At 55.9% G+C, this 23,175-nt stretch overlaps 1 protein-coding gene across 1 annotated transcript in view; it reads left to right on the top strand.

Moving 5' to 3' along the window:
- LOC140717714 (ependymin-like) overlaps positions 1 to 23,175 on the top strand; it is a 50,451-nt gene that overhangs the window by 26,012 nt on the left and 1,264 nt on the right. Inside the window, exons 2-7 of the mRNA XM_073031393.1 lie at positions 10,734 to 10,871; positions 12,367 to 12,508; positions 13,152 to 13,186; positions 15,863 to 16,000; positions 18,546 to 18,726; positions 21,975 to 22,059. Of these exons, the coding sequence (XP_072887494.1) occupies positions 10,734 to 10,871; positions 12,367 to 12,508; positions 13,152 to 13,186; positions 15,863 to 16,000; positions 18,546 to 18,726; positions 21,975 to 22,059 (719 nt within the window). The remainder of the gene's footprint in view (positions 1 to 10,733; positions 10,872 to 12,366; positions 12,509 to 13,151; positions 13,187 to 15,862; positions 16,001 to 18,545; positions 18,727 to 21,974; positions 22,060 to 23,175) is intronic.

The following is a 23,175-nucleotide window of genomic DNA, read 5'->3' as shown; positions in this document are numbered from 1 at the left end:
ATGCACGTGGAATGATGGAGAAACATCCAACGTTTCGGGCCGAGACCCTCCACCAGGACCGGAAAGCAAGTGGGGGTGGGAAGGAGTCAGAATAGCAAGTCGCCAGGAGGGAAAGAGGACAAGTTGGCAGGGGAAAGGTGAGACCAGGAGAGGGAGGAGGTGGGTGCCTGGGAGAGAGGAAGTAAGAAGCTGGGAGCTGATAGGTGGAAGAGGTAAAGGGCTGAAGAACGAGGGATCTGATAGGAGCGGAGAATGAACCATGGGAAGGAGGAGGGCAACCGGAGGGAGGTGAAGGGTAGGTGAGGAGAAGAGAAGGGGTGTGAGGTCTCACCTATCACTTGCCAGTTTGTACTCCTCCCCCCTCCACACCAACCACCCAGCAACCCCCCCCACCCCCCGACCTTGAAAGCGGTGTTAAAGTTAAACTCACCACGGACAAGATTCCTTCCATTTGGTCCGGAGAAGCTGTGGGATTCAGGGGGAGGGAAAAACGGGAGAGGAATCAGTTGGCGCCCGCTTGGGTTGAGGCGAAGTCATCTGGCGACGAGCTGACCGTGATTCTGGGACGGCGGAGAATCGTCCACGGTTTCCAGATGGGGACGTGTGGGGTGGGGCGTGCGTTTACCCGAGAGCAGCTCGATGTGGGGTGGGGGGGGTCGGAGGTGTAAATCCTGACACCGCAGGGTCCCCGCAGCACGTGCAGGCCATTCGGCCTACTGTACCATACTGACCAAGGTGCCCAGATGAACAGGTCCCAGTTAGACCCCACGCTCTGAACATTACCCCTCAGTTCCCTCTGAATCTACTCCCCCTCCCTCTCGGCTCTCACCCGTGCCCTCTGGTTTCAGACTCCCCCACCCTGGGGAGAAGACTGCGTCTGTCCACCTCATCTACCCCCCACCCCCGCACCATGAGTTTATAAACCTCTATAAGGTCACCCCACAGCCTCCGTCACTCCAGGGAAAGCCCGTTCAGTCTCTCCCTGTATCCCGGGATCAGCCCGGGGAATCTTCCCCACCCTCTTTCCAGATCGTTGATATCCCCTCCCTCCTCGACCGCTAGGCGTCCGACCCCCCCGCAAAGGTCTGGAATTTCACTCACTGCAGCGTTGGGGGCTGTCCAGCGCAGAGGCCAGGGCCAGTAGGCAGAAGATGGGCAGAGTGGCCAGCAGCTTCATGCTGAGACACGGGGCTCCAAGATTCACCTGGGGACGGAGCGGAGAGCGTCTAATCGGTTTCTTCAGCTGTGGGATGTTCAGCGGGGGTTCACAATGTTCAATGGAGATCCAGACCCGTGTATCCGACCCTCCAACCCCTCAGTGTATCAGTAAACGCCTCTGACCCCTCCCAGACTCTGTAACACCCCTCCCTCTCCATCCAACCCCTCCCAGACTCTGTAATACCCCCCTCCTTCTCCATCCAACCCCTCCCAGACTCTGTAATACCCCTCCCTCTCCGTCCAACTCCTCCCTCTCTGTCCAAATCGTCCCAGTCTCTGTAACACCACTTCCTCTATGTCGAACCTCTCCCAGACTCTGTAATACCACTCTCTGTCCATCCAAACCCTCCCAGACTCTGTAATGCCCCTCCCTCTCCCTCCCCGTCTCTGTCACCCTCTCCCCTACACCCCTCCCCGTCTCTGTCACCCTCTCCCACCCCTACACCCCTCCCCATCTCTGTTACCCTCTCCCTCCCCTACACCCCTCCCCGTCTCTGTCACCCTCTCCCTCCCCTTCTCTGTGACCCTCTCCCTCCCCGTCTGTCACCCTCTCCCCTACACCCCTCCCTGTCTCTGTCACCCTCTCCCTTCCCTACACCCCTTCCCGTCTTTGTCACCCTCTCCCCTACACCCCTCCCTGTCTCTGTCACCCTCTCCCTTCCCTACACCCCTTCCTGTCTCTGTCACCCTCTCCCCTACACCCCTCCCCGTCTCTGTCACCCTCTCCCTCCCTGTCTCTGTGACCCTCTCCCTCCCCTACACCCCTTCCCGTCTCTGTCACCCTCTCCCTCCCCTACACCCCTTCCCGTCTCTGTCACCCTCTCCCTCCCCTACAACCCTCACTGTCTCTGTGACCCTCTCCCTCCCCGTCTCTGTCACCCTCTCCCCTACACCCCTCCCCGTCTCTGTCACCCTCTCCCTCCCGTACACCCCTCCCCATCTCTGTCACCCTCTCCCCTACACCCCTCCCCGACTCTGTCACCCTCTCCCTCCCGTACACCCCTCCCCATCTCTGTCACCCTCTCCCTCCCCCGTCTCTGTCACCCTCTCCCTCCCCGTCTCTGTCACCCTCTCCCTCCCCTCCCTCTCCCTCCCCGTCTCTGTCACCCTCTCCCTCCCCTCCCTCTCCCTCCCCGTCTCTGTCACCCTCTCCCCTACACCCCTCCCAGACTCTGTGATCCTCTCCCTCCCTTACACCCCTCCCTGTCTCTGTGACCCTCTCCCTCCCCTACAACCCTCGCTGTCTCTGTGACCCTCTCCCTCCCCGTCTCTGTCACCCTCTCCCCTACACCCCTCCCCGTCTCTGTCACCCTCTCCCTCCCGTACACCCCTCCCCATCTCTGTCACCCTCTCCCCTACACCCCTCCCCGACTCTGTCACCCTCTCCCTCCCGTACACCCTCCCCATCTCTGTCACCCTCTCCCTCCCCCGTCTCTGTCACCCTCTCCCTCCCCGTCTCTGTCACCCTCTCCCTCCCCTACACCCCTCTCCCTCCCCCGTCTCTGTCACCCTCTCCCTCCCCCGTCTCTGTCACCCTCTCCCTCCCCGTCTCTGTCACCCTCTCCCTCCCCTACACCCCTCTCCCTCCCCCGTCTCTGTCACCCTCTCCCTCCCCCGTCTCTGTGACCCGAGCCGGGGGTGTGCTGACAGTTTACCGAGCTCACTCACTCACCCGTCCGGTGGTGACTGTTCGCTGAGACGGGGGTGGGGAACGTGTGGCGCTGCCTTTGCCCTCTCCCTCACCGAGACAAACATCAGCTGATCCGCGCTGAGCGGGCGGCAGGCCGGGGCAGCCAATGAGGGCACCTGCCTGTGACAAGACGGGGGCAGAACCTGTTTCACCGTGCCAAGCCCTCTGCGGAAAGTCCGCGTCCCAGGGATCAGGGAGAGGGAGAGGGAGAGGCTGCTTACCAAACCAACAGGCAGCAGCGAGCAGCCACAGTTACTGGGAGAGAGAGTGAGAGAGAGAGAGAGAGAGAAGGCCTTTCTCTGCAGAAAGATCCCACTCGTTACACTGATTGAACTCGTATAAGACATAGGAACTGAATTAGGCCATTCAGCCCATCGAGTCTGCTCCTCTATCCCACCATGGCTGATCCCAGATCCCACTTCACCCGACCGATCAGGAAATGATCAACTTCCACCTCAATTACACCCACGGACTTGGCCTCCAGTCGAGGCCTCCCCTGTAGATGTCGACCCACTGTCTGGGACCCCCTGTAAATATAGAAACACCCCCTCAGGGACCTCTGTAAATACCGACACTCTCCGAACAATCTCATGTAGAGAGCTATCTATTGGGTATTCCGTGTAAGCACGGACACGGTTCGAGACCACGCCAACACACGCGGTCACTGCCCCAGTCGAAAGATGCGGGAATTTTGAGTGTACATGCTCTGTCACACACTCACACTGACATATGTTCCTGTCACACACTCACATGATCACAATTCTATCTCCTTTACCATAGCACTGGAGAGGGATAGGAACAGACAAGTTAGGGAAACGTTTACCTGGAGTAAGGGGAAATATGAGGCTATCAGGCAAGAACTTGGAAGCATAGATTGCGAACAGATGTTCTCGGGGAAAAGTACGGGAGAAATGTGGCAAATGTTCAGGGGATATTTGCGTGGGGTTCTGCAAAGGTACGTTCCAATGAGACAGGGAAAGGATGGTAGGGTACAGGAACCGTGGTGTACCAAGGCTGTTGTAAATCTCCTTCCTTGCTGATCGCATTTGCCAACGTTTTCAGATTTCATCTCCAACCCGGTAATCCTGCTTTTCCCTCTGACGAACGAGTCCCCAAGAGGTCATTTACCGCAGAATGAGTTATCAGATGAGGCTCACTCGACGTAAAGGATTGAAGATCTGTGTCGGTACCGGATTGTTCTCCATTCTTGACTCGCGTATCATGCCCCCCACCCCCCCCCGCTCGAGGCTCCATGTCTCAGGTGGGCCTTCGGTGCGGGAAGACTATCGTCATGTGGCGCGCGTCTCAGGACTGAAATGAGATTGGATTTCCTGTCCTTAGCAGAGAAAACCAGACGTTCGGTCAGATGAAAGAGTGACAGCTTTGGTCTAAAAGGTTTCATCTCGGTCGCCAATTTGACACCCAAAGTAGAGCTCACGGGCTTTCTTCACCAAAGTTTACAACATTGGTAAATGCGAGATTGTCCACTTTGGAAGGAATAATAGAAGAGCAGATTATTATTTTTTAAACGGTGAAGGATTGCAGCATGCTGCTGTGCAGAGGGACTTGGGAGTGCTTGTGCATGAATCACAAAAATTTGACTTGCAGGTACAACAGGTTATTAAGAAGGCAAACGGAACATTGGCCTTCATTGCTAGAGGGATTGAATTCAAGAGCAGGGAGGTCATGCTGCAACTATACAGGGTACTGGTGAGGCTACATCTGGAGTACTGTGTGCAGTTCTGGTCTCCGTACTTGAGGAAGGATATACTGGCTTTGGAGGCGGTGCAGAGGAGGTTCACCAGGGTGATTCCAGGATGAAGGGGTTAACCTATGAGGAGAGATTGAGTCGCCTGGGACTATACACTCTGGAATTCAGAAGAATGAGAGGAGATCTTATAGAAACATACAAAAGTTGTTTCCATTGGTAGGTGAGACTAGAACTAGGGGACATTGCCTCAAGATTCAGGGGAGAAGATTTAGGACGGAGATGAGGAGAAACTGTTTCTCCCAGAGGGTGGTGAATCTGTGGAATTCTCTGCCCAGGGAAGCAGTTGAAGCTTCTTCGCTAAATATATTTAAGAAACAGTAGGTAGGTTTTTACATAGTAGGGGAATTAAGGGTTATAGGGAAAGGGCAGGTAGATGACCCTTGAACGCCCCTGCGAACGCGCACCGTGACAGAGTTACCGTGTGGAACGAGCGGCCGGTCCGGTCCTGCGAACGCGCATCGTGACAGGGTGGCCGCGTGGAACGAGCCGCCGGTCCGGTCCTGCGAACGCGCACCGTGACGGGGTGGCTGCCTGGAACGAGCCGCCGGTCCGGTCCTGCGAACGCGCACCGTGACAGGGTGGCCGCGTGGAACGAGCCGCCGGTACGGTCCTGCGAACGCGCACCGTGACAGGGTGGCCGCGTGGAACGAGCCGCCGGTACGGTCCTGCGAACGCGCACCGTGACGGGGTGGCCGCGTGGAACGAGCCGCCGGTCCGGTCCTGCGAACGCGCACCGTGACGGGGTGGCCGCGTGGAACGAGCCGCCGGTCCGGTCCTGCGAACGCGCACCGTGACAGGGTGGCCGCGTGGAACGAGCCGCCGGTACGGTCCTGCGAACGCGCACCGTGACAGGGTGGCCGCGTGGAACGAGCCGCCGGTACGGTCCTGCGAACGCGCACCGTGACAGGGTGGCCGCGTGGAACGAGCCGCCGGTCCGGTCCTGCGAACGCGCACCGTGACGGGGTGGCTGCGTGGAACGAGCCGCCGGTACGGTCCTGCGAACGCGCACCGTGACAGGGTGGCCGCGTGGAACGAGCCGCCGGTACGGTCCTGCGAACGCGCACCGTGACAGAGTTACCGTGTGGAACGAGCGGCCGGTCCGGTCCTGCGAATGCGCATCGTGACAGAGTGGCTGCGTGGAACGAGCTGCCGGTCCGGTCCTGCGAACGTGCACCGTGACAGGGTGGCTGCGTGGAACGAGCTGCCGGTCCGGTCCTGCGAACGCGCACCGTGACAGGGTGGCTGCGTGGAACGAGCCGCCGGTACGGTCCTGCGAACGCGCACCGTGACAGGGTGGCTGCGTGGAACGAGCCGCCGGTCCGGTCCTGCGAACGCGCACCGTGACAGGGTTACCGTGTGGAACGAGCTGCCGGTACAGTCCTGCGAACGCGCACTGTGACAGGGTGGCCGTGTGGAACGAGCCGCCGGTACGGTCCTGCGAACGCGCACCGTGACAGGGTATCTGTGTGGAACGAGCTGCCGGTGGAAGCATTCTTGTGGGCGCAATAACAACAGTTAAGAAGCTTTTGGCCAGGTACACGGATGGGTAAGGACTCAGGGGACGAGGGTCTATGCAGGCTCTCCACATCCTCTCTATCTAGGCCTTTCAATATTGGGCAGGCTTCAATAAGACCCCTTCGTCATTCTTCTAACCTTCGGCGAGTACAGGCTGAGAGCCACCACCCGCTCATTCTCCTCCGGACCCTCCCCAGTGCCAGCAGATCCGTTCTCAGATCAGGGGCCCCAAAACTGCTCGCCGCACTCCAGCGTCAGCACCACTCCCTGCCCTTTCAATTCTAGTCCTCCCGAAATGAAGGCCAACATCGCATTTGCCTTCCTCACTTCTGGCTCAGCTTACACTGAAGATCAGCGTTTGCCAGTCACCCATACAGATGATCCCACGCTCAAGAGCTAGGAAGGAACGGACAAAGAGCAGGTACTGTGTTGCAAGTTACAGAGAAAATGGTTACCCTGGACAACAAAGGCTTTCCTTCCTAATACTTCTGGGTGTATCTTGTGAACTTTGGGCTGCTGATTAAGAAAATCACCATGAGAGATCTCTATCACGCACCATCTTATCTTGAAATCCCCTATATTTAGAACATAGAATATTGCAGCAAATTACACGCCCTTTGGCCCACAATGTTGTGCCGATCCTCAAATCCTGCCTCCAATATAACCCCCCACCTTAAATTCCTCCATATACCTGTCTAGTAGTCTCTTAAACTTCACTAGTGTATCTGCCTCCACCACTGACTCAGGCAGTGCATTCCACGCACCAACCACTCTCTGAGTGAAAAACCTTCCTCTAATATCCCCCTTGAACTTCCCTCCCCTTACCTTAAAGCCATGTCCTCTTGTACTGAGCAGTGGTGCCCTAGGGAAGAGGTGCTGGCTGTCCACTCTATCTATTCCTCTTAGTATCTTGTACATCTCTATCATGTCTCCTCTCATCCTCCTTCTCTCCAAAGAGTAAAGCCCTAGCTCCCTTAATCTCTGATCATAATCCATACTCTCTAAACCAGGCAGCATCCTGGTAAATCTCCTCTGTACCCTTTCCAATGCTTCCACATCCTTCCTATAGTGAGGCGACCAGAACTGGACACAGTACTCCAAGTGTGGCCTAACCAGAGTTTTATATTGTGGACATGTACCCCCAGATCCCTCTGCTCCTCCACACTACCAAGTATCCTGTCATTTACTTTGTACTCTGCCTTTGTACTCTGCCAAAGTGTACCACCTCACACTTCTCCGGGTTGAACACCATCTGCCACTTCTCAGCCCACTTCTGCAACCTATCGATGTCTCTCTGCAATCTTCGACAATCTGTATTTACAGGGGGTCCCGGGGAGTGTGTCAGTATTTACAGGGGTCTTGGGGAGTGTGTCGGTATTTACAGGGGGTCCTGGGGAGTGTGTCGGTATTTACAGGGGGTCCCGGGGAGAGTGTCAGTATTTACAGGGGTCTCAGGGAGTGTGTCGGTATTTACAGGGGGTCCCCGGGGAGTGTGTCTGTCTTTACAGGGGCTCCCGATGTGGGTGTCAGTATTTACAGGGGTCTCAGGGAGTGTGTCGGTATTTACAGGGGGTCCCGGGGAGTGTGTCGGTATTTACAGGGGGTCCCGGGGAGTGTGTCTGTATTTACAGGGGGTCCCGATGTGGGTGTCAGTATTTACAGGGGTCTGGTCCCGATGTGGGGTGTCAGTATTTACAGGGGTCTCAGGGAGTGTGTCGGTATTTACAGGGGGTCCCAGGGAGTGTGTCTGTATTTACAGGGGTCCCGGGGAGTGTGTCGTATTTACAGGGTGTCCCAGGGAGTGTGTCTATATTTACAGGGGGTCCCGGGGAGTGTGTCGATATTTCCAGGGGTCCCGGGGAGTGTGTCAGTATTTACAGGGGGTCCCGGGGAGTGTGTCTGTATTTACAGGGGGTCCCAGGGAGTGTTTCTGTATTTACAGGGGTCCCGGGGAGTGTGTCTGTATTTACAGGGGGTCCCAGGGAGTGTGTCGGTATTTACAGGGGGTCTCGGGGTGGGTATCTGTATTTACAGGGGGGTCCCGGGGATTGTGTCAGTATTTACAGGGGGTCTCGGGGTGGGTGTCTGTATTTACAGGGGGTCCCGGAGAGTGTGTCAGTATTTACAGGGGGACCCGGGCAGTTTGTCTGTATTTACAGGGGGGTCCCGGGGAGTGTATCGGTATTCACAGGGGGGGTCCCGGGGGAGTGTGTCAGTATTTACAGGGGGTCCCGGGGGAGTTTGTCTGTATTTATAGGGGGTGTCGGGGAGTTTGTCTGTATTTACAGGGGGTGTCGGGGTGGGTGTCTGTATTTACAGGGGGTGTCGGGGTGGGTGTCTGTATTTATAGGGGGTCCCGGGGAGTGTGTCTGTATTTACAGGGGGTCCCAGGGAGTGTGTCGGTATTTACAGGGGGTCCTGGGGAGTGTGTCAGTATTTACAGGGGGTCCCGGGGAGTTTGTCAGTATTTACAGGGGTCCCGGGGAGTGTGGTCTGTATTTACAGGGGGACCCCGGGGAGTTTGTCTGTATTTACAGGGGGGTCCCGGGGAGTGTATCGGTATTCACAGGGGGGTCCCGGGGAGTGTGTCAGTATTTACAGGGGGTCCCGGGGAGTTTGTCTGTATTTATAGGGGGTGTCGGGGAGTTTGTCTGTATTTACAGGGGGTGTCGGGGTGGGTGTCTGTATTTACAGGGGGTGTCGGGGTGGGTGTCTGTATTTATAGGGGGTCCCGGGGAGTGTGTCTGTATTTACAGGGGGGTCCCAGGGAGTGTGTCGGTATTTACAGGGGGTCCTGGGGAGTGTGTCAGTATTTACAGGGGGGTCCCGGGGAGTGTGTCGGTATTTACAGGGGGTCCTGGGGAATGTGTCAGTATTTACAGGGGGTCTTGGGGTGTGGTGTCTTTATTTACAGGGGGTCCCGGGGAGTGTGTCAGTATTTACAGGGGGGTCCCGGGGAGTTTGTCAGTATTTACAGGGGTCCCGGGGGAGTGTGTCAGTATTTACAGGGGGTCCCGGGGAGTGTGTCAATATTTACGGGGGGTCCCGGGGAGTGTGTCAGTATTTACAGGGGGTCCCGGGGAGTGTGTCTGTATTTACTGGGGGTCCAGGGGAGTGTTTCTGTATTTACAGGGGTCCCGGGGAGTGTGTCTGTATTCACAGGGGGTCCCAGGGAGTGTGTCGGTATTTACAGGGGGTCCCGGGGAGTGTGTCGGTATTTACAGGGGGTCCTGGGGAGTGTGTCAGTATTTACAGGGGGTCTCGGGGAGTGTGTTGGTATTTACAGGGGGTCCCGGGGAGTGTGTTGGTATTTACAGGGGGTCCCGGGGAGTGTTTCTGTATTTACAGGGGGTCCCGGGGAGTGTGTCGGTATTTACAGGGGGTCCTGGGGAGTGTGTCAGTATTTACAGGGGGTCTCGGGGTGGGTGTCTGTATTTGCAGGGGGTCCCGGAGAGTGTGTCAGTATTTACAGGGGGTCTCGGGGGTGGGTGTCCTGTATTTACAGGGGGTCCCGGGGATTGTGTCAGTATTTACAGGGGGGTCTCGGGGTGGGTGTCTGTATTTACAGGGGGGTCCCGGAGAGTGTGTCAGTATTTACAGGGGGACCCGGGGAGTTTGTCTGTATTTACAGGGGGTCCCGGGGAGTGTATCGGTACTCACAGGGGGTCCCGGGGAGTGTGTCAGTATTTACAGGGGGTCCCCGGGGAGTTTGTCTGTATTTACAGGGGGTGTCGGGGTGGGTGTCTGTATTTACAGGGGGTCCCGGGGAGTGTGTCAGTATTTACAGGGGGTCTCGGGGAGTTTGTCTGTATTTACAGGGGGTGTCGGGGAGTTTGTCTGTATTTACAGGGGGGTGTCGGGGTGGGTGTCTGTATTTACAGGGGGTGTCGGGGGTGGGTGTCTGTATTTATAGGGGGTCCCGGGGAGTGTGTCTGTATTCACAGGGGGTCTCGGGGAGTGTGTCTGTATTTACAGGGGGTCCCAGGGAGTGTGTCGGTATTTACAGGGGGGTCCTGGGGGAGTGTGTCAGTATTCACAGGGGGTCTCGGGGAGTGTGTCTGTATTTACAGGGGGTCCCAGGGAGTGTGTCGGTATTTACAGGGGGTCCTGGGGAGTGTGTCAGTATTTACAGGGGGTCCCGGGGAGTGTGTCGGTATTTACAGGGGGGTCCTGGGGAGTGTGTCAGTATTTACAGGGGGTCCCGGGGAGTTTGTCTGTATTTACAGGGGGTGTCGGGGAGTGTGTCAGTATTTACAGGGGGGTCCCGGGGAGTTTGTCTGTATTTACAGGGGGGTGTCGGGGTGGGTGTCTGTATTTACAGGGGGTGTCGGAGTGGGTGTCTGTATTTATAGGGGGTCCCGGGAGACCTTCTCTCTCTCTCTCTCTCTCTCTCCCAGTAACTGTGGCTGCTCGCTGCTGCCTGTTGGTTTGGTAAGCAGCCTCTCCCTCTCCCTCTCCCTCTCCCTGATCCCTGGGACGCGGGACTTTCCGCAGAGGGCTTGGCACGGTGAAACAGGTTCTGCCCCCGTCTTGTCACAGGCAGGTGCCCTCATTGGCTGCCCCGGCCTGCCGCCCGCTCAGCGCGGATCAGCTGATGTTTGTCTCGGTGAGGGAGAGGGCAAAGGCAGCGCCACACGTTCCCCACCCCCGTCTCAGCGAACAGTCACCACCGGACGGGTGAGTGAGTGAGCTCGGTAAACTGTCAGCACACCCCCGGCTCGGGTCACAGAGACGGGGGAGGGAGAGGGGTGTAGGGGAGGGAGAGGGTCACAGAGACGGGGAGGGAGAGGGTGACAGAGACGGGGGAGGGAGAGGGTGACAGAGACGGGGGAGGGAGAGGGGTGTAGGGGAGGGAGAGGGTCACAGAGACGGGGAGGGAGAGGGTGACAGAGACGGGGGAGGGAGAGGGGTGTAGGGGAGGGAGAGGGTGACAGAGACGCGGGGGAGAGGGAGGGGAGGGAGAGGGTGACAGAGATGGGGAGGGGTGTAGGCGAGGGAGAGGGTGACAGAGACGGGGAGGGGTGTAGTGGAGAGGGTGACAGAGATGGGGAGGGGTGTAGGCGAGGGAGAGGGTGACAGAGACGGGGAGGGAGAGGGTCACAGAGACAGGGAGGGAGAGGGTGACAGAGACGGGGAGGGGTGTAGTGGAGAGGGTGACAGAGATGGGGGAGGGGTGTAGGCGAGGGAGAGGGTGACAGAGACGGGGAGGGGTGTAGCAGGAGGGGAGAGGGTGACAGAGACTGGGAGGGGTGTAGGGGAGAGGGTAACAGAGACAGGGAGGGGTGCAGGGGAGGGAGAGGTTGACAGAGACTGGGAGGGGTGTAGGGGAGAGGGTAACAGAGACAGGGAGGGGTGTAGGGGAGGGACAGGGGTCACAGAGATAGGGGAGGGAGAGGGTCACAGAGACGGGGAGGGGTGTCGGGGAGAGTGTAACAGAGACCAGGAGGGGTTGGACGGAGAGGGAGGGGTATTACAGAGTCTGGGACGATTTGGACGGAGAGAGAGGGGCATTACAGGGTCTGGGAGGGGTTGGATGGAAAGGGAGGGGCATTACAGAGTCTGGGAGGGGTTGGATGGACATAGAGGGGGTATTACAGTCTGGGAGGGGTTGGATGGAGAGGGAGGGGCATTACAGAGTCTGGGAGGGGTTGGATGGACATAGAGGGGGGTATTACAGTCTGGGAGGGGTTGGATGGAGAGGGAGGGGCATTACAGAGTCTGGGAGGGGTTGGATGGACATAGAGGGGGGTATTACAGAGTCTGGGAGGGGTTGGATGGAGAGGGAGGGGCATTACAGAGTCCGGGAGGGGTTGGATGGACAGAGAGGGGGGTATTACAGAGTCTGGGAGGGGTTGGACGGAGAGGGAGGGGTGTTACAGAGACTGGGACGATTTGGACAGAGAGGGAGGAGTTGGACGGAGATGGAGGGGCATTACAGAGTCTGGGAGGGGTTGGACGGAGAGGGAGGGGTATTACAGAGTCTGGGAGGGGTTGGATGGAGAAGGAGGGGGGGTATTACAGAGTCTGGGAGGGGTTGGACGGAGAGGGAGGGGTGTTACAGAGTCTGGGAGGGGTCAGAGGCGTTTACTGATACACTGAGGGGTTGGAGGGTCGGATACACGGGTCTGGATCTCCATTGAACATTGTGAACCCCCCGCTGAACATCCCACAGCTGAAGAAACCGATTAGACGCTCTCCGCTCCGTCCCCAGGTGAATCTTGGAGCCCCGTGTCTCAGCATGAAGCTGCTGGCCACTCTGCCCATCTTCTGCCTACTGGCCCTGGCCTCTGCGCTGGACAGCCCCCAACGCTGCAGTGAGTGAAAATTCCAGACCTTTGCGGGGGGTCGGATGCCTAGCGGTCGAGGAGGGAGGGGATATCAACGATCTGGAAAGAGGGTGGGGAAGATTCCCCGGGCTGATCCCGGGATACAGGGAGAGACTGAACGGGCTTTCCCTGGAGTGACGGAGGCTGTGGGGTGACCTTATAGAGGTTTATAAACTCACGGTGCGGGGGTGGGGGGTAGATGAGGTGGACAGACGCAGTCTTCTCCCCAGGGTGGGGGAGTCTGAAACCAGAGGGCATGGGTGAGAGCCGAGAGGGAGGGGGAGTAGATTCAGAGGGAACTGAGGGGTAATGTTCAGAGCGTGGGGTCTAACTGGGACCTGTTCATCTGGGCACCTTGGTCAGTATGGTACAGTAGGCCGAATGGCCTGCACGTGCTGCGGGGACCCTGCGGTGTCAGGATTTACACCTCCGACCCCCCCCCCCCCCCACCCACATCGAGCTGCTCTCGGGTAAACGCACGCCCCACCCCACACGTCCCCGTCTGGAAACCGTGAACGATTCTGCGCCGTCCCAGAATCACGGTCAGCTCGTCGCCAGATGACTTCGCCTCAACCCAAGCGGGCGCCAACTGATTCCTCTCCCCGTTTTTCCCTCCCCCTGAAACCCACAGCTTCTCCGGACCAAATGGAAGGTATGGTGACCGTTGTGAGTATAACCAGCATATTGTGTTTATGGATTTCAAAACCCAACCGCGTTTGGGCCACTTCCCCTGTCCCGGAAACCGAGTTCCTAGTTGCACTTTATTGTGATGGCTGCTACCAAGGGCAGCCATCAGGGTGCGGTCATTAACTGATGGCCTCTCATTACAAACTGCCAGCTCCAATCAAGTTCAGGTTTGATTGTTACTCTCCCATGGGCATTATGCAGCCAAACGAAACGTCGCTCTTCCAGCACCAGGGGGGCAAAGCGCAACACATACAGTCATACACAGCACAGAGCGTTACGATCCAGCGCAGACCGTCACAATGAGCAATACTAGCAGAAGTCCCTGAATGGCATGGCCTGATGGGACGTTGACCCGGAGCCACTTTTCTGCAAGAAACAGGCCCACAGTGCCCACGGTCTCCCTGTATCCGGAGTGTGGGCCCGCCTCTCCCTGGGACCCCTGTTGCAGGAGGGCGCACCAGTCACCAAGACCTGCAGCTTGAAGCCTAGTCATCAGAGAGCCTGGTGCTAAGGCCTAGGGTTCAGGGTACTGGCCAGTGGAGAGTCCTGAGCTGAGGCCTAGTGTTCAGGGTACTGGCCAGTGGAGAGTCCTGAGCTGAGGCCTACTGTTCAGGGTACTGGCCAGTGGAGAGTCCTGAGCTGAGGCCTAGTGTTCAGGGTACTGGCCAGTGGAGAGTCCTGAGCTGAGGCCTACTGTTCAGGGTACTGGCCAGTGGAGAGTCCTGAGCTGAGGCCTACTGTTCAGGGTACTGGCCAGTGGAGAGTCCTGAGCTGAGGCCTAGTGTTCAGGGTACTGGCCAGTGGAGAGTCCTGAGCTGAGGCCTACTGTTCAGGGTACTGGCCAGTGGAGAGTCCTGAGCTGAGGCCTACTGTTCAGGGTACTGGCCAGTGGAGAGTCCTGAGCTGAGGCCTAGTGTTCAGGGTACTGGCCAGTGGAGAGTCCTGAGCTGAGGCCTAGTGTTCAGGGTACTGGCCAGTGGAGAGTCTGGTGCTGAGGCCTAGTGTTCAGGGTACTGGCCAGTGGAGAGTCCTGAGCTGAGGCCTAGTGTTCAGGGTACTGGCCAGTGGAGAGTCTGGTGCTGAGGCATCTCTGGAGAGTCCTGAGTTGAGGCCTGGATTTATATTCATCAGCGAGTCCTGGGGTTGATGATTAGGAATGGTCAGCGTGGCTTTGTCAAAGGCAGGTCGTGCCTTGCGAGCCTGAATGAATTTTTTCAGGATGTGACGAAGCACATTGATGAAGGAAGAGCAGTAGATGTAGTGTATATGGATTTCAGCAAGGCATTTGATGTTTCCCCATGCAAGGCTTATTGAGAAAGTAAGGAGGCATGGGATTGCTTTGTGGATCGAGAACTGGCTTGCTCACAGGAGGCAAAGAGTGGTTGTAGACGGGTCATATTCTGCATGGAGGTCGGTCACCAGTGGTGTGCCTCAGGGATCTGTTCTGGGACTCCTACTCTTCGTGATTTTTATAAATGACCTGGATGAGGAAATGGAGGGATGGGTTAGTAAATTTGCTGATGACACAAAGGTTGGGAGTGTTGTGGATAGTGTGAAGGGCTGTCAGAGGTTACAGCAGGACATTGATAGGATACAAAACTGGGCTGAGAAGTGGCAGATGGAGTTCAACCCAGATAAGTGTGAAGTGGTTCATTTTGGTAGGTCAAATATGATGGCAGAACATAGTATTAATGGTAAGACTCTTGGCAGTGTGGAGGATCAGAGGGATCTTGGGGTCCGAGTCCATAGGACTCTCAAAGCAGCTGCGCAGGTTGACTCTGTGGTTGAGAAGGCGTACGGTGTATTGGCCTTCATCAACCATGGAATTGAATTTAGGAGCCGAGAGGTAATATTGCAGCTATATAGGACCCTGGTCAGACCCCACTTGGAGTACTGTGCTCAGTTCTGGTCGCCTCACTACAGGAAGGATGTGGAAACTATAGAAAGGGTTCAGAGGAGATTTACAAGGATGTTGCCTGGATTGGGGAGCATGCCTTATTAAAAATAGGTTGAGCGAACTTGGCCTTTTCTCCTTGGAGCGACAGAGGATGAGAGGTGACCTGATAGAGGTGTATAAGATGATGAGAGGCATTGATCGTGTGGATAGTCAGAGGCTTTTCCCCAGGGCTGAAATGGTTGCCACAAGAGGACACAGGTTTAAGGTGCTGGGGAGTAGGTACAGAGGGGATGTCAGGGGTAAGTTTTTTACTCAGGGAGTGGTAAGTGCGTGGAATGGGCTTCCGGCGACGGTGGTGGAGGAGGATACGATAGGGCCTTTTAACAGACTTTTGGATAGGTACGTGGAGTTTAGAAATTTCTAGGCTTACCCACAGCTTTCTATTTTTCTAAGGTAGGGACATGTTGGGCACAACTTTGATGGGCGAAGGGCCTGTATTGTGCTGTAGGTTTTCTATGTTTCTATGTAATCAAAGGCCAAAGGTCGACTGGAAACCTGGAATCTGAGGCCTGGTGGCCAGAGCCCTGAATCCGCGACTCCACTGGGGAAGTCAAATCCAAATGTAAATCTTAATCTAAATCTGAGTCCCACCCCGGGTCTCCGTCCAAGCCCGCACCTGAACCTGAATCCTATTCCCCTCCCAGGGGCCTGGAGACCCCAGATCTCACCGTCTGACTGACTGCCTTCCTTCCACACAGTTTCACCCAGTCAATTTCATAGACAATTACGGGAACTTCTCCTACGACGCGATTAACAAGAGATTTTACAAAAGCGTGTTCGTCTTCAGAGGGGGACGTCAGCAGTGGAAGCAGGTGGACATTCTGCTGTTCCAGGAGGTGAGGGGACGGGCACCAAACTGGGCCCATTTTCACTCGGAAAGGCCTGACTCCTGCTGTGCGTTCCTCTCCATTGGCGCTCCCCGAGTTCCTTGCGTTTTGAGTGCATTGACCTTAAAAAAAAAGCTCAGAGTTAAGTCTAATGTCACCTGCACAAGTCCACGTGTGCACAGGCGCGTGAAAATCCCACTGGCAGCAGCCTCGCAGGCTCGGAGTATCAGGCACGTTGGCCTTCATAAATCAATGTACTGAGTAAAGGAGAGGGAACGGTGTGTTGAATTTGAATAAGACGTGGGTGAGGCCCAATTCGGAGGGATGGTGTGCCATTTTAGTCACCGGCCTACAGGAAGGATGGAAATAAGTGTAGCATCCTTGTCCCCATTTTACTCCCGTTCGCCTCGGGTGAACACCCATCGCCCCGCTAATAGTGCAATACTTCGGTGTAATGCCCCCACGGTACATGCCGACAGCACAAACACCAGACAATACACCAAAGGCGAGTGAATAATTGCAGCTTTATAGTTATTCCTTAGTGATGGGTTAGCGGAAACAGATAACCTAAAGACGCCAAATCAGTAAGTTCATCTGTTTGTGCACAGATTTAATACGTTGGAGCTCACGCCTCCGGTTCCATCCACAATGACCGTCCGAGCCTTCGTCCACAGTCCGAACCGCCAATGTCCAGTATCCGCTGTCCGCTCCTCACACGTCCGTCCTCCTCGCTCGCCTCCCGAAAAAGGCCACGAACTCCCACTCAGCTCACACGTACAAGATAACATAACAATTCTCCATTGGTTAGTTCCCCCCTCATCTGCAGTCATAACCCAAACATTCCAGACACAGGAACCCATTACAGCATCAAATAACATCACAGAGAAGCCATTTTGTTAAATAACAACACCGAGCAGCCATTTTGTTAGCCTGAACAGTTAACACCACGGTTTTCTGGTACTGAGAGCCCCACATAAGGTTGAAAGAGTACAGAGAAAATTTACAAGGACGTTGCCGGGTCTGGAGGACCCAAGTTACGGGGAAAGATCGAATAGGTTTGGACTTCCGAACACAGAAGATTGAGGGGAGATTTAGCAGAGGTATATAAAATGATGAGGGGTATAGATCGGGTAAATGCAAGCTGGCTTTTTTCAGCGAGGTTGGGTGGGACTTCAACCAGAGGTCACGGGTTGAGGGTGAAAGGTGAAAAAGTTTAAGGGGAACGCGAGGGGAAACTTCTTCACTCGGAGGGTGGTGAGAGAGTGGAACGAGCTGCCGGCGTAAGTGGTGGACGCGAGCTCGATTCCGACGTTGAAGAGGTTTGGGCAGGTACATGGATGGAGGGGAGTGGAGGGCTGTGGTCCTACGGTGCAGGTCGATGGGAGTAGGTTAAACGATTCGGAATGGAGTAGATGGGCCAAAGGGCCTGTTTCTCTGCTGTACTTTTCTACGACTCTATTCACAATAAGCGTAAATTAAACCTGCATGCAATTTCTTCCCCTCGGCAATTGATCTGATCAACCATTCTACTTTGCCCACCACCACCCCCTCTATTACCCCGTCACTGCACTGGAAACACTTTAGACATCGCAAATACTTCTGGTACTTATGCACTCACAAACACAAGACGTCCTGTGGATGCTGGAAACCCAGAGGCACGCGCACAAGATACTGCAGGTCAGGCAGCGTCTACGGAGAGGAATAAACAGACTGAGGCCCTTCCTCGGGACTTTAATGCACACTTTCATTTCGTGCTCATCCTCCAACCTCTAACATTATTTTTGTATAGTCCTTTAGTCTTTACCGTTAGTGAATGTTTACCGCACCCCGAGCAGCACGCCACAGCAGATTCCTAATGCACGGAGACGTCCGTTTGTCCGTTAGGTGTCGAGGGCGATCACCGTCTTCCCACGGCGATGATTGAGGTGCTTTGCCACCGTCTTCGTCTGGGCAGCGTCTCCACCAGCCATTGTAAATACTCTTCAGAGATTGTCAGTGGTCGCATAACCAGGACTTGTGATCTGCACCATCTACCCCCACGGCTTCAAGTGACCCTGATCAGGGGCTAAGCCGGTGCTACCCCTTGCCCACGGGTGACCTGCAGGCCGGCGGAGGGAAGGAGCACCTTACACCTCCGTTGGTAGGGACATACCTCCACTCCGCCACCCTCATGTCAATTTGATAAGACAATAAAGTTGATTTCAAAAAAAGCCCACATGTCCACAGCCATTTATGGTAATAAATTGCACAGGTTCAACACCGCTGGGCTGAAGAAATTCGTCCTCATCCCTATTCCAAATGGAATGCCCCTCAGTTCTGAGGCTGTGCCCTCTGGTCCTAGACTTCCACCCCCACCCTCCCCCTCCCCACCACTATCGGAGGCGTCACCGTCACATCCACCCGATCTGGGCCTTCCAATGTACGTACAGGGTTCAGTGAGATCCTGATCTCTCGGATTGTGCCTCGAGGGTCCCTCCGTACGAGTCCCGGCCCTCGCGGGGTCCGAGTGCCCCCCCCCTGTAACCTGTCCTGTTTCCCCCCCACTTCCACACAGTCCGTGATGTACCGGTACTTCCCCCACAATGGGACCTGCCTGAAGTCCTCGCTCCGTGCTCCATTCCGGAAATTTGGTGTTCCCAAAGACGCCACGCTCCTCAGCCAGCTTTACATCGGCAGCGTTGCCATTCCTAAGGCGGGAGTTCGGACCAACGTCTGGAGTGGAGTGGAGGATAATGGTAAGAAATGTCACTCTACACCCCCTCTTTATCCCTCTCGTTCCCTCTCTCAGCTTCAACCAACCCCCTCAGGAGGTGGCAGTCATTTCTCTTCCACACTGGGTTGGTTCTAAGCCATCTCTCTCTTCTCCTGTCTTTCCTTCTGCCCTCCCTCCCTCACTTCCTTCTCTCCCCTCTCTCTGTCACGCTCCCTCACCCTATCTCTTCATCACTTTCTCTAGTACTCTGTCTCTCTCAATATCTCTGCTTCTCCCTGTACTGACCGAGTGGATCACCCGCCTTTGTAGGATGGGAGCCAGTTGAAAACTGCAAGTCTCATCTGGCGGGACTCATTGCTTTAGCCAATAAAAATAAGTCGGGTGCCAGCGGAGCGGTCATTGCTGGAGCGGGGCAGCGTTAGAGTGCTCCATCTTTGGCTCGGCAGGCTTGAGCAGGCCCGGGCAGAGGATCTAAGTAAGTTTCCAGTAAGTTACTTTTCCAGTGTGCCTAGAGTGGGTTAATGAGTCCCTTGTGGGAGCTTTGGGGACCTCCAGTCTCTCTGATAACCACGTCCGTACAAAGTGCACCAACACGCAGCCCCTTGGAACTGGAGCCTGAGCTCCCACGGGAGACTGACAGGGGGCTGGTACCTGGGCGACTGTCAGGGGAGGGGAAGGGGGAGAGACAGCCTCTGAGAGGCTCCCCTCGATAATGGTGCCCTTCCAGGGAGAAGCCATCGCGAGCAGGTCTCTGGTACTGAATCTGGCTCAGAAGGGAAGCAGGCTGCAGAGAGAGGGGATTCAATAGGCAATAGACAACAGGTGCAGAAGTAGACCATTCGGCCCTGTGAGCCTGCACCGCCATTCTGAGATCATGGCTGATCATCTACTATCAATACCCGGTTCCTGCCTTGTCCCCATATCCCTTGATTCCCCCATCCATGAGATACCTATCTAGCTCCTTCTTGAAAGCATCCAGAGAATTGGCCTCCACTGCCTTCCGAGGCAGTGCATTCCAGACCCCCACAACTCTCTGGGAGAAGAAGTCTTTCCCTAACTCTGTCCTAAATGACCTACCCCTTATTCTCAAACCATGCCCTCTGGTACTGGACTCTCCCAGCATCTGGAACATACTTCCTGCCTCTATCTTGTCCAATCCCTTAATGATCTTATATGTTTCAATCAGATCCCCTCTCAATCTCCTTAATTCATTGGTCAGGGGAACAGACAGGAGGTTCTGTGGACCAGAACGAGATTTCCAGACGGTTTTCTGCCTCCCGGACGCCAGAGTCCAGGACTTCTCGGATCGACTCCTCAGCATCTTTAAGTGGGAGGGTGAGCAGCTGGGGGGGTCATGCCCCACGTAGGTACCAATGACTTGGGCGGGACGTGATGCGGTTCTGCATAGGGAATTGAGGGAGTTAGGTGCTAAGTTAAAAGGCAGGACCTCCAAGGTTGCGATCTCAGGATTGCTACCCGTGCCTCGTGCTTGTGAGGCCAGAACCAGGAAGATTATACAGTTTAATATGTGGCTAAGGAGGTGCTGCAGGAGGGAGGACATCAGATTCTTGGATCATTGGGCTCTCTTCCAGGGAAGGTGGGACAAGTACAGAGGGATGGTTTACACCTGAACTGGAGGGGTCTAATATCCTAGCAGAAAGATTTGCCAGTGCTGCATGGGGGTGGGGGGGGAATTAAACTAGAGTTATGGGGGGGGGAAGGGGGGGGAGAAGAGCATCAGAAAGTTGTGGAGGCAGATGTTGGTAAGACCTCAGACAGTCAGGAATCAAAAGGTTGAGCACGGTGTGACTAGTGTGCTGAGGTGCGTATGTTTCAAAGCAGGAAGTATCGCAGGAAAGGCGGATGAGATCGACACACCTGGAATTATGATATTGTAGCCATTAGTGAGACTTGGTTACAGGAGGGGTAGGACTGACAGCTCGGTATTCCGGGATTCCGTTGTTTTAGGCGCGACAGAGCGGGAGGGATTATAGGGAAGAGGGGCGGCACTACTCGTCAAGAGAAAATGTCACAGCTGTGCTCAGATTGGAGAACTCATCTGGCGGGTAGAACTGGGGAATGACCACGTTAAAGGGATTTTTTTAAATATAGACTACCAAACAGTCCGTGGGATTTATAAGAAGATTTGTAAATAGTTTGCAGACTGTTGCAAGACACATAAGGTGATTTTAACTTCCCACGTATTGACTGGGGGTCCCAGACTGTAAAAGGACTCGATGGGATACAGTTTGTCAAATGCGTTCAGGAAAAGTTCCCTTCCTCAGCGTGTATAAGTTCCAGCGAGAGATTGTGTGACACTGGATCTGCTATAAGGGATGAGGGAGGCAGGGTGACTGAAAGGGGAACACTTTGTATCCAGCGATCATAATGCCATTAGTTTCAAAGTAAATATCAATAAAACGGTCTGGCCCGTGGGTTGAGATTCCAAGTCGGAGAAAGGACAGTTTTGAAGGTATCAGAAAGGATCTGGCCGGTGTGGATTAGGACGGCCTGTTTTCTGGCAAAGGTGCACTTAGTAGATTGGAGGCCTTCGAAAGTGAAATTTTGAGAGTACAAAGCTTTTGTAAATATCTCCCCCCTCCGCGTTTGGGTTGTTGATTTCTGTTTCTATATCGATTCTCCCCCTCTCTCGCCGTCATTTCCTCTCCTGTCTCTCCATCCCTTCTCTCTCCCCATCCCTACCTGTCTCTCTACCCCTCTCTCTCCCTCTCTCTTTCCCTTATTACTCTCTCCCTTTCTCCCTCCTCTGACCCTCTCTCTCCCCTCTCCCTCCCTTCCCCTTTCTCCTCTCTTCCCTCTCTCCCTCCCACTCTCTCCTCTCACTCTCCCCCTCTGTCCCCTCTCTCTCTCCTCTCACTCTCCCCCTCTGTCCCCTCTCTCTCTCCTCCCCTCTTGTTCCCCTTCCCTACCCATTTCTCCCCCTCTCTCACCCCCTTTCTCTCTCTCCCACCCCTCTTGTTCCGCTCCCCTCTCTCTGTCCCCCCCCACTCTGTACCCCTCTCTCTCTCTGTCCCCCTCTCTCTCTGTCCCCATCCACTCTCTGTCCCCCCCACTCTGTACCCCCCCCCCTCTCTCTCTCTCTCTCTCTCTCTCTCTCTCTCTCTCTCTCTCTCTGTCCCCATCCTCTCTCTGTACCCCCCTCTCCCCCTCTCCGTGTGGATGACACGTGCTGGCTGTTCAGATCAGCTGTGCGGGTCGGACATTTTGCGCGGATGTCCCGTACTGACCCGTTGCTCTCCGTGTTTCCAGTGAAGTACGTGATGACCTTCACAGATGTAAAATGTCTGCTCCAGTACCGAGCGAAATTCCACGAGGATCGCTGGTTCTCGGAGTCGTAAGTTTCCTGCTTTTAATCTCTCTTTATTCTATCCCGCCCCTGTCGTATTCTTTCTTCCTTCTGGCCCCTACATCCCTCGTCTCCGTAACCCCTTCTGGCCGCTACACCCCTCCCTGTCTCTGTAACCCCTCCGGCCCCTACACCCTTCCCTGTCTCTGTAACCCCTCCGGCCCCTACACCCTTCCCTGTCTCTGTAACCCCTCCGTCCCCTACACCCCTCCCTGTCTCTGTAACCCCCTCCGGCCCCTACACCCCTCCCTGTCTCTGTAACCCCCCTCCAGCCCCTACACCCCTCGTCTCTGTAACCCCTCCAGCCCCTACACCCCTCCCTGTCTCTGTAACCCCTCCAGCCCCTACACCCCTCCCTGTCTCTGTAACCTCCTCCGGCCCCTACACCCCTCCCTGTCTCTGTAACCCCCCTCCAGTCCCTACACCCCTCCCTGTCTCTGTAACCCCTCCAGTCCCTACACCCCTCTCTGTCTCTGTAACCCCTCTGGCCCCTACACCCCTCCCTGTCTCTGTAACCCCTCCGGCCCCTACACCCCTCCCTGTCTCTGTAACCTCCTCCGGCCCCTTCACCCCTCCCTGTCTCTGTAACCCCATCCAGCCCCTACACCCCTCCCTGTCTCTGTAACCCCTCCGGCCCCTACACCCCTCCCTGTCTCTGTAACCCCTCTGTCCCCTACACCCCTCCCTGTCTCTGTAACCCCCCTCCAGCCCCTACACCCCTCCCTGTCTCTGTAACCCCCTCCAGCCCCTACACCCCTCCCTGTCTCTGTAACCCCTCCCACCCCTCCACCCCTCGTCTCCATAACCCCTTCTGGCCGCTACACCCCCTCCCTGTCTCTGTAACCCCTCCGGCCCCTACACCCCTCCCTGTCTCTGTAACCCCCTCTGTCCCCTACACCCCTCCCTGACTCTGTAACCCCTCCGGCCCCTACACCCCTCCTTGTCTCTGTAACCCCCTCCAGTCCCTACACCCCTCCCTGTCTCTGTAACCCCTCCGGCCCCTACACCCCTCCCTGTCTCTGTAACCCCCTCTGTCCCCTACACCCCTCCCTGACTCTGTAACCCCTCCGGCCCCTACACCCCTCCTTGTCTCTGTAACCCCCT

This window comes from Hemitrygon akajei, chromosome 28 (genome assembly GCF_048418815.1).
Source record: "Hemitrygon akajei chromosome 28, sHemAka1.3, whole genome shotgun sequence".
Classification (NCBI taxonomy): Eukaryota; Metazoa; Chordata; class Chondrichthyes; order Myliobatiformes; family Dasyatidae; genus Hemitrygon; species Hemitrygon akajei.
This window is presented reverse-complemented; position numbering and strand designations above follow the sequence as displayed.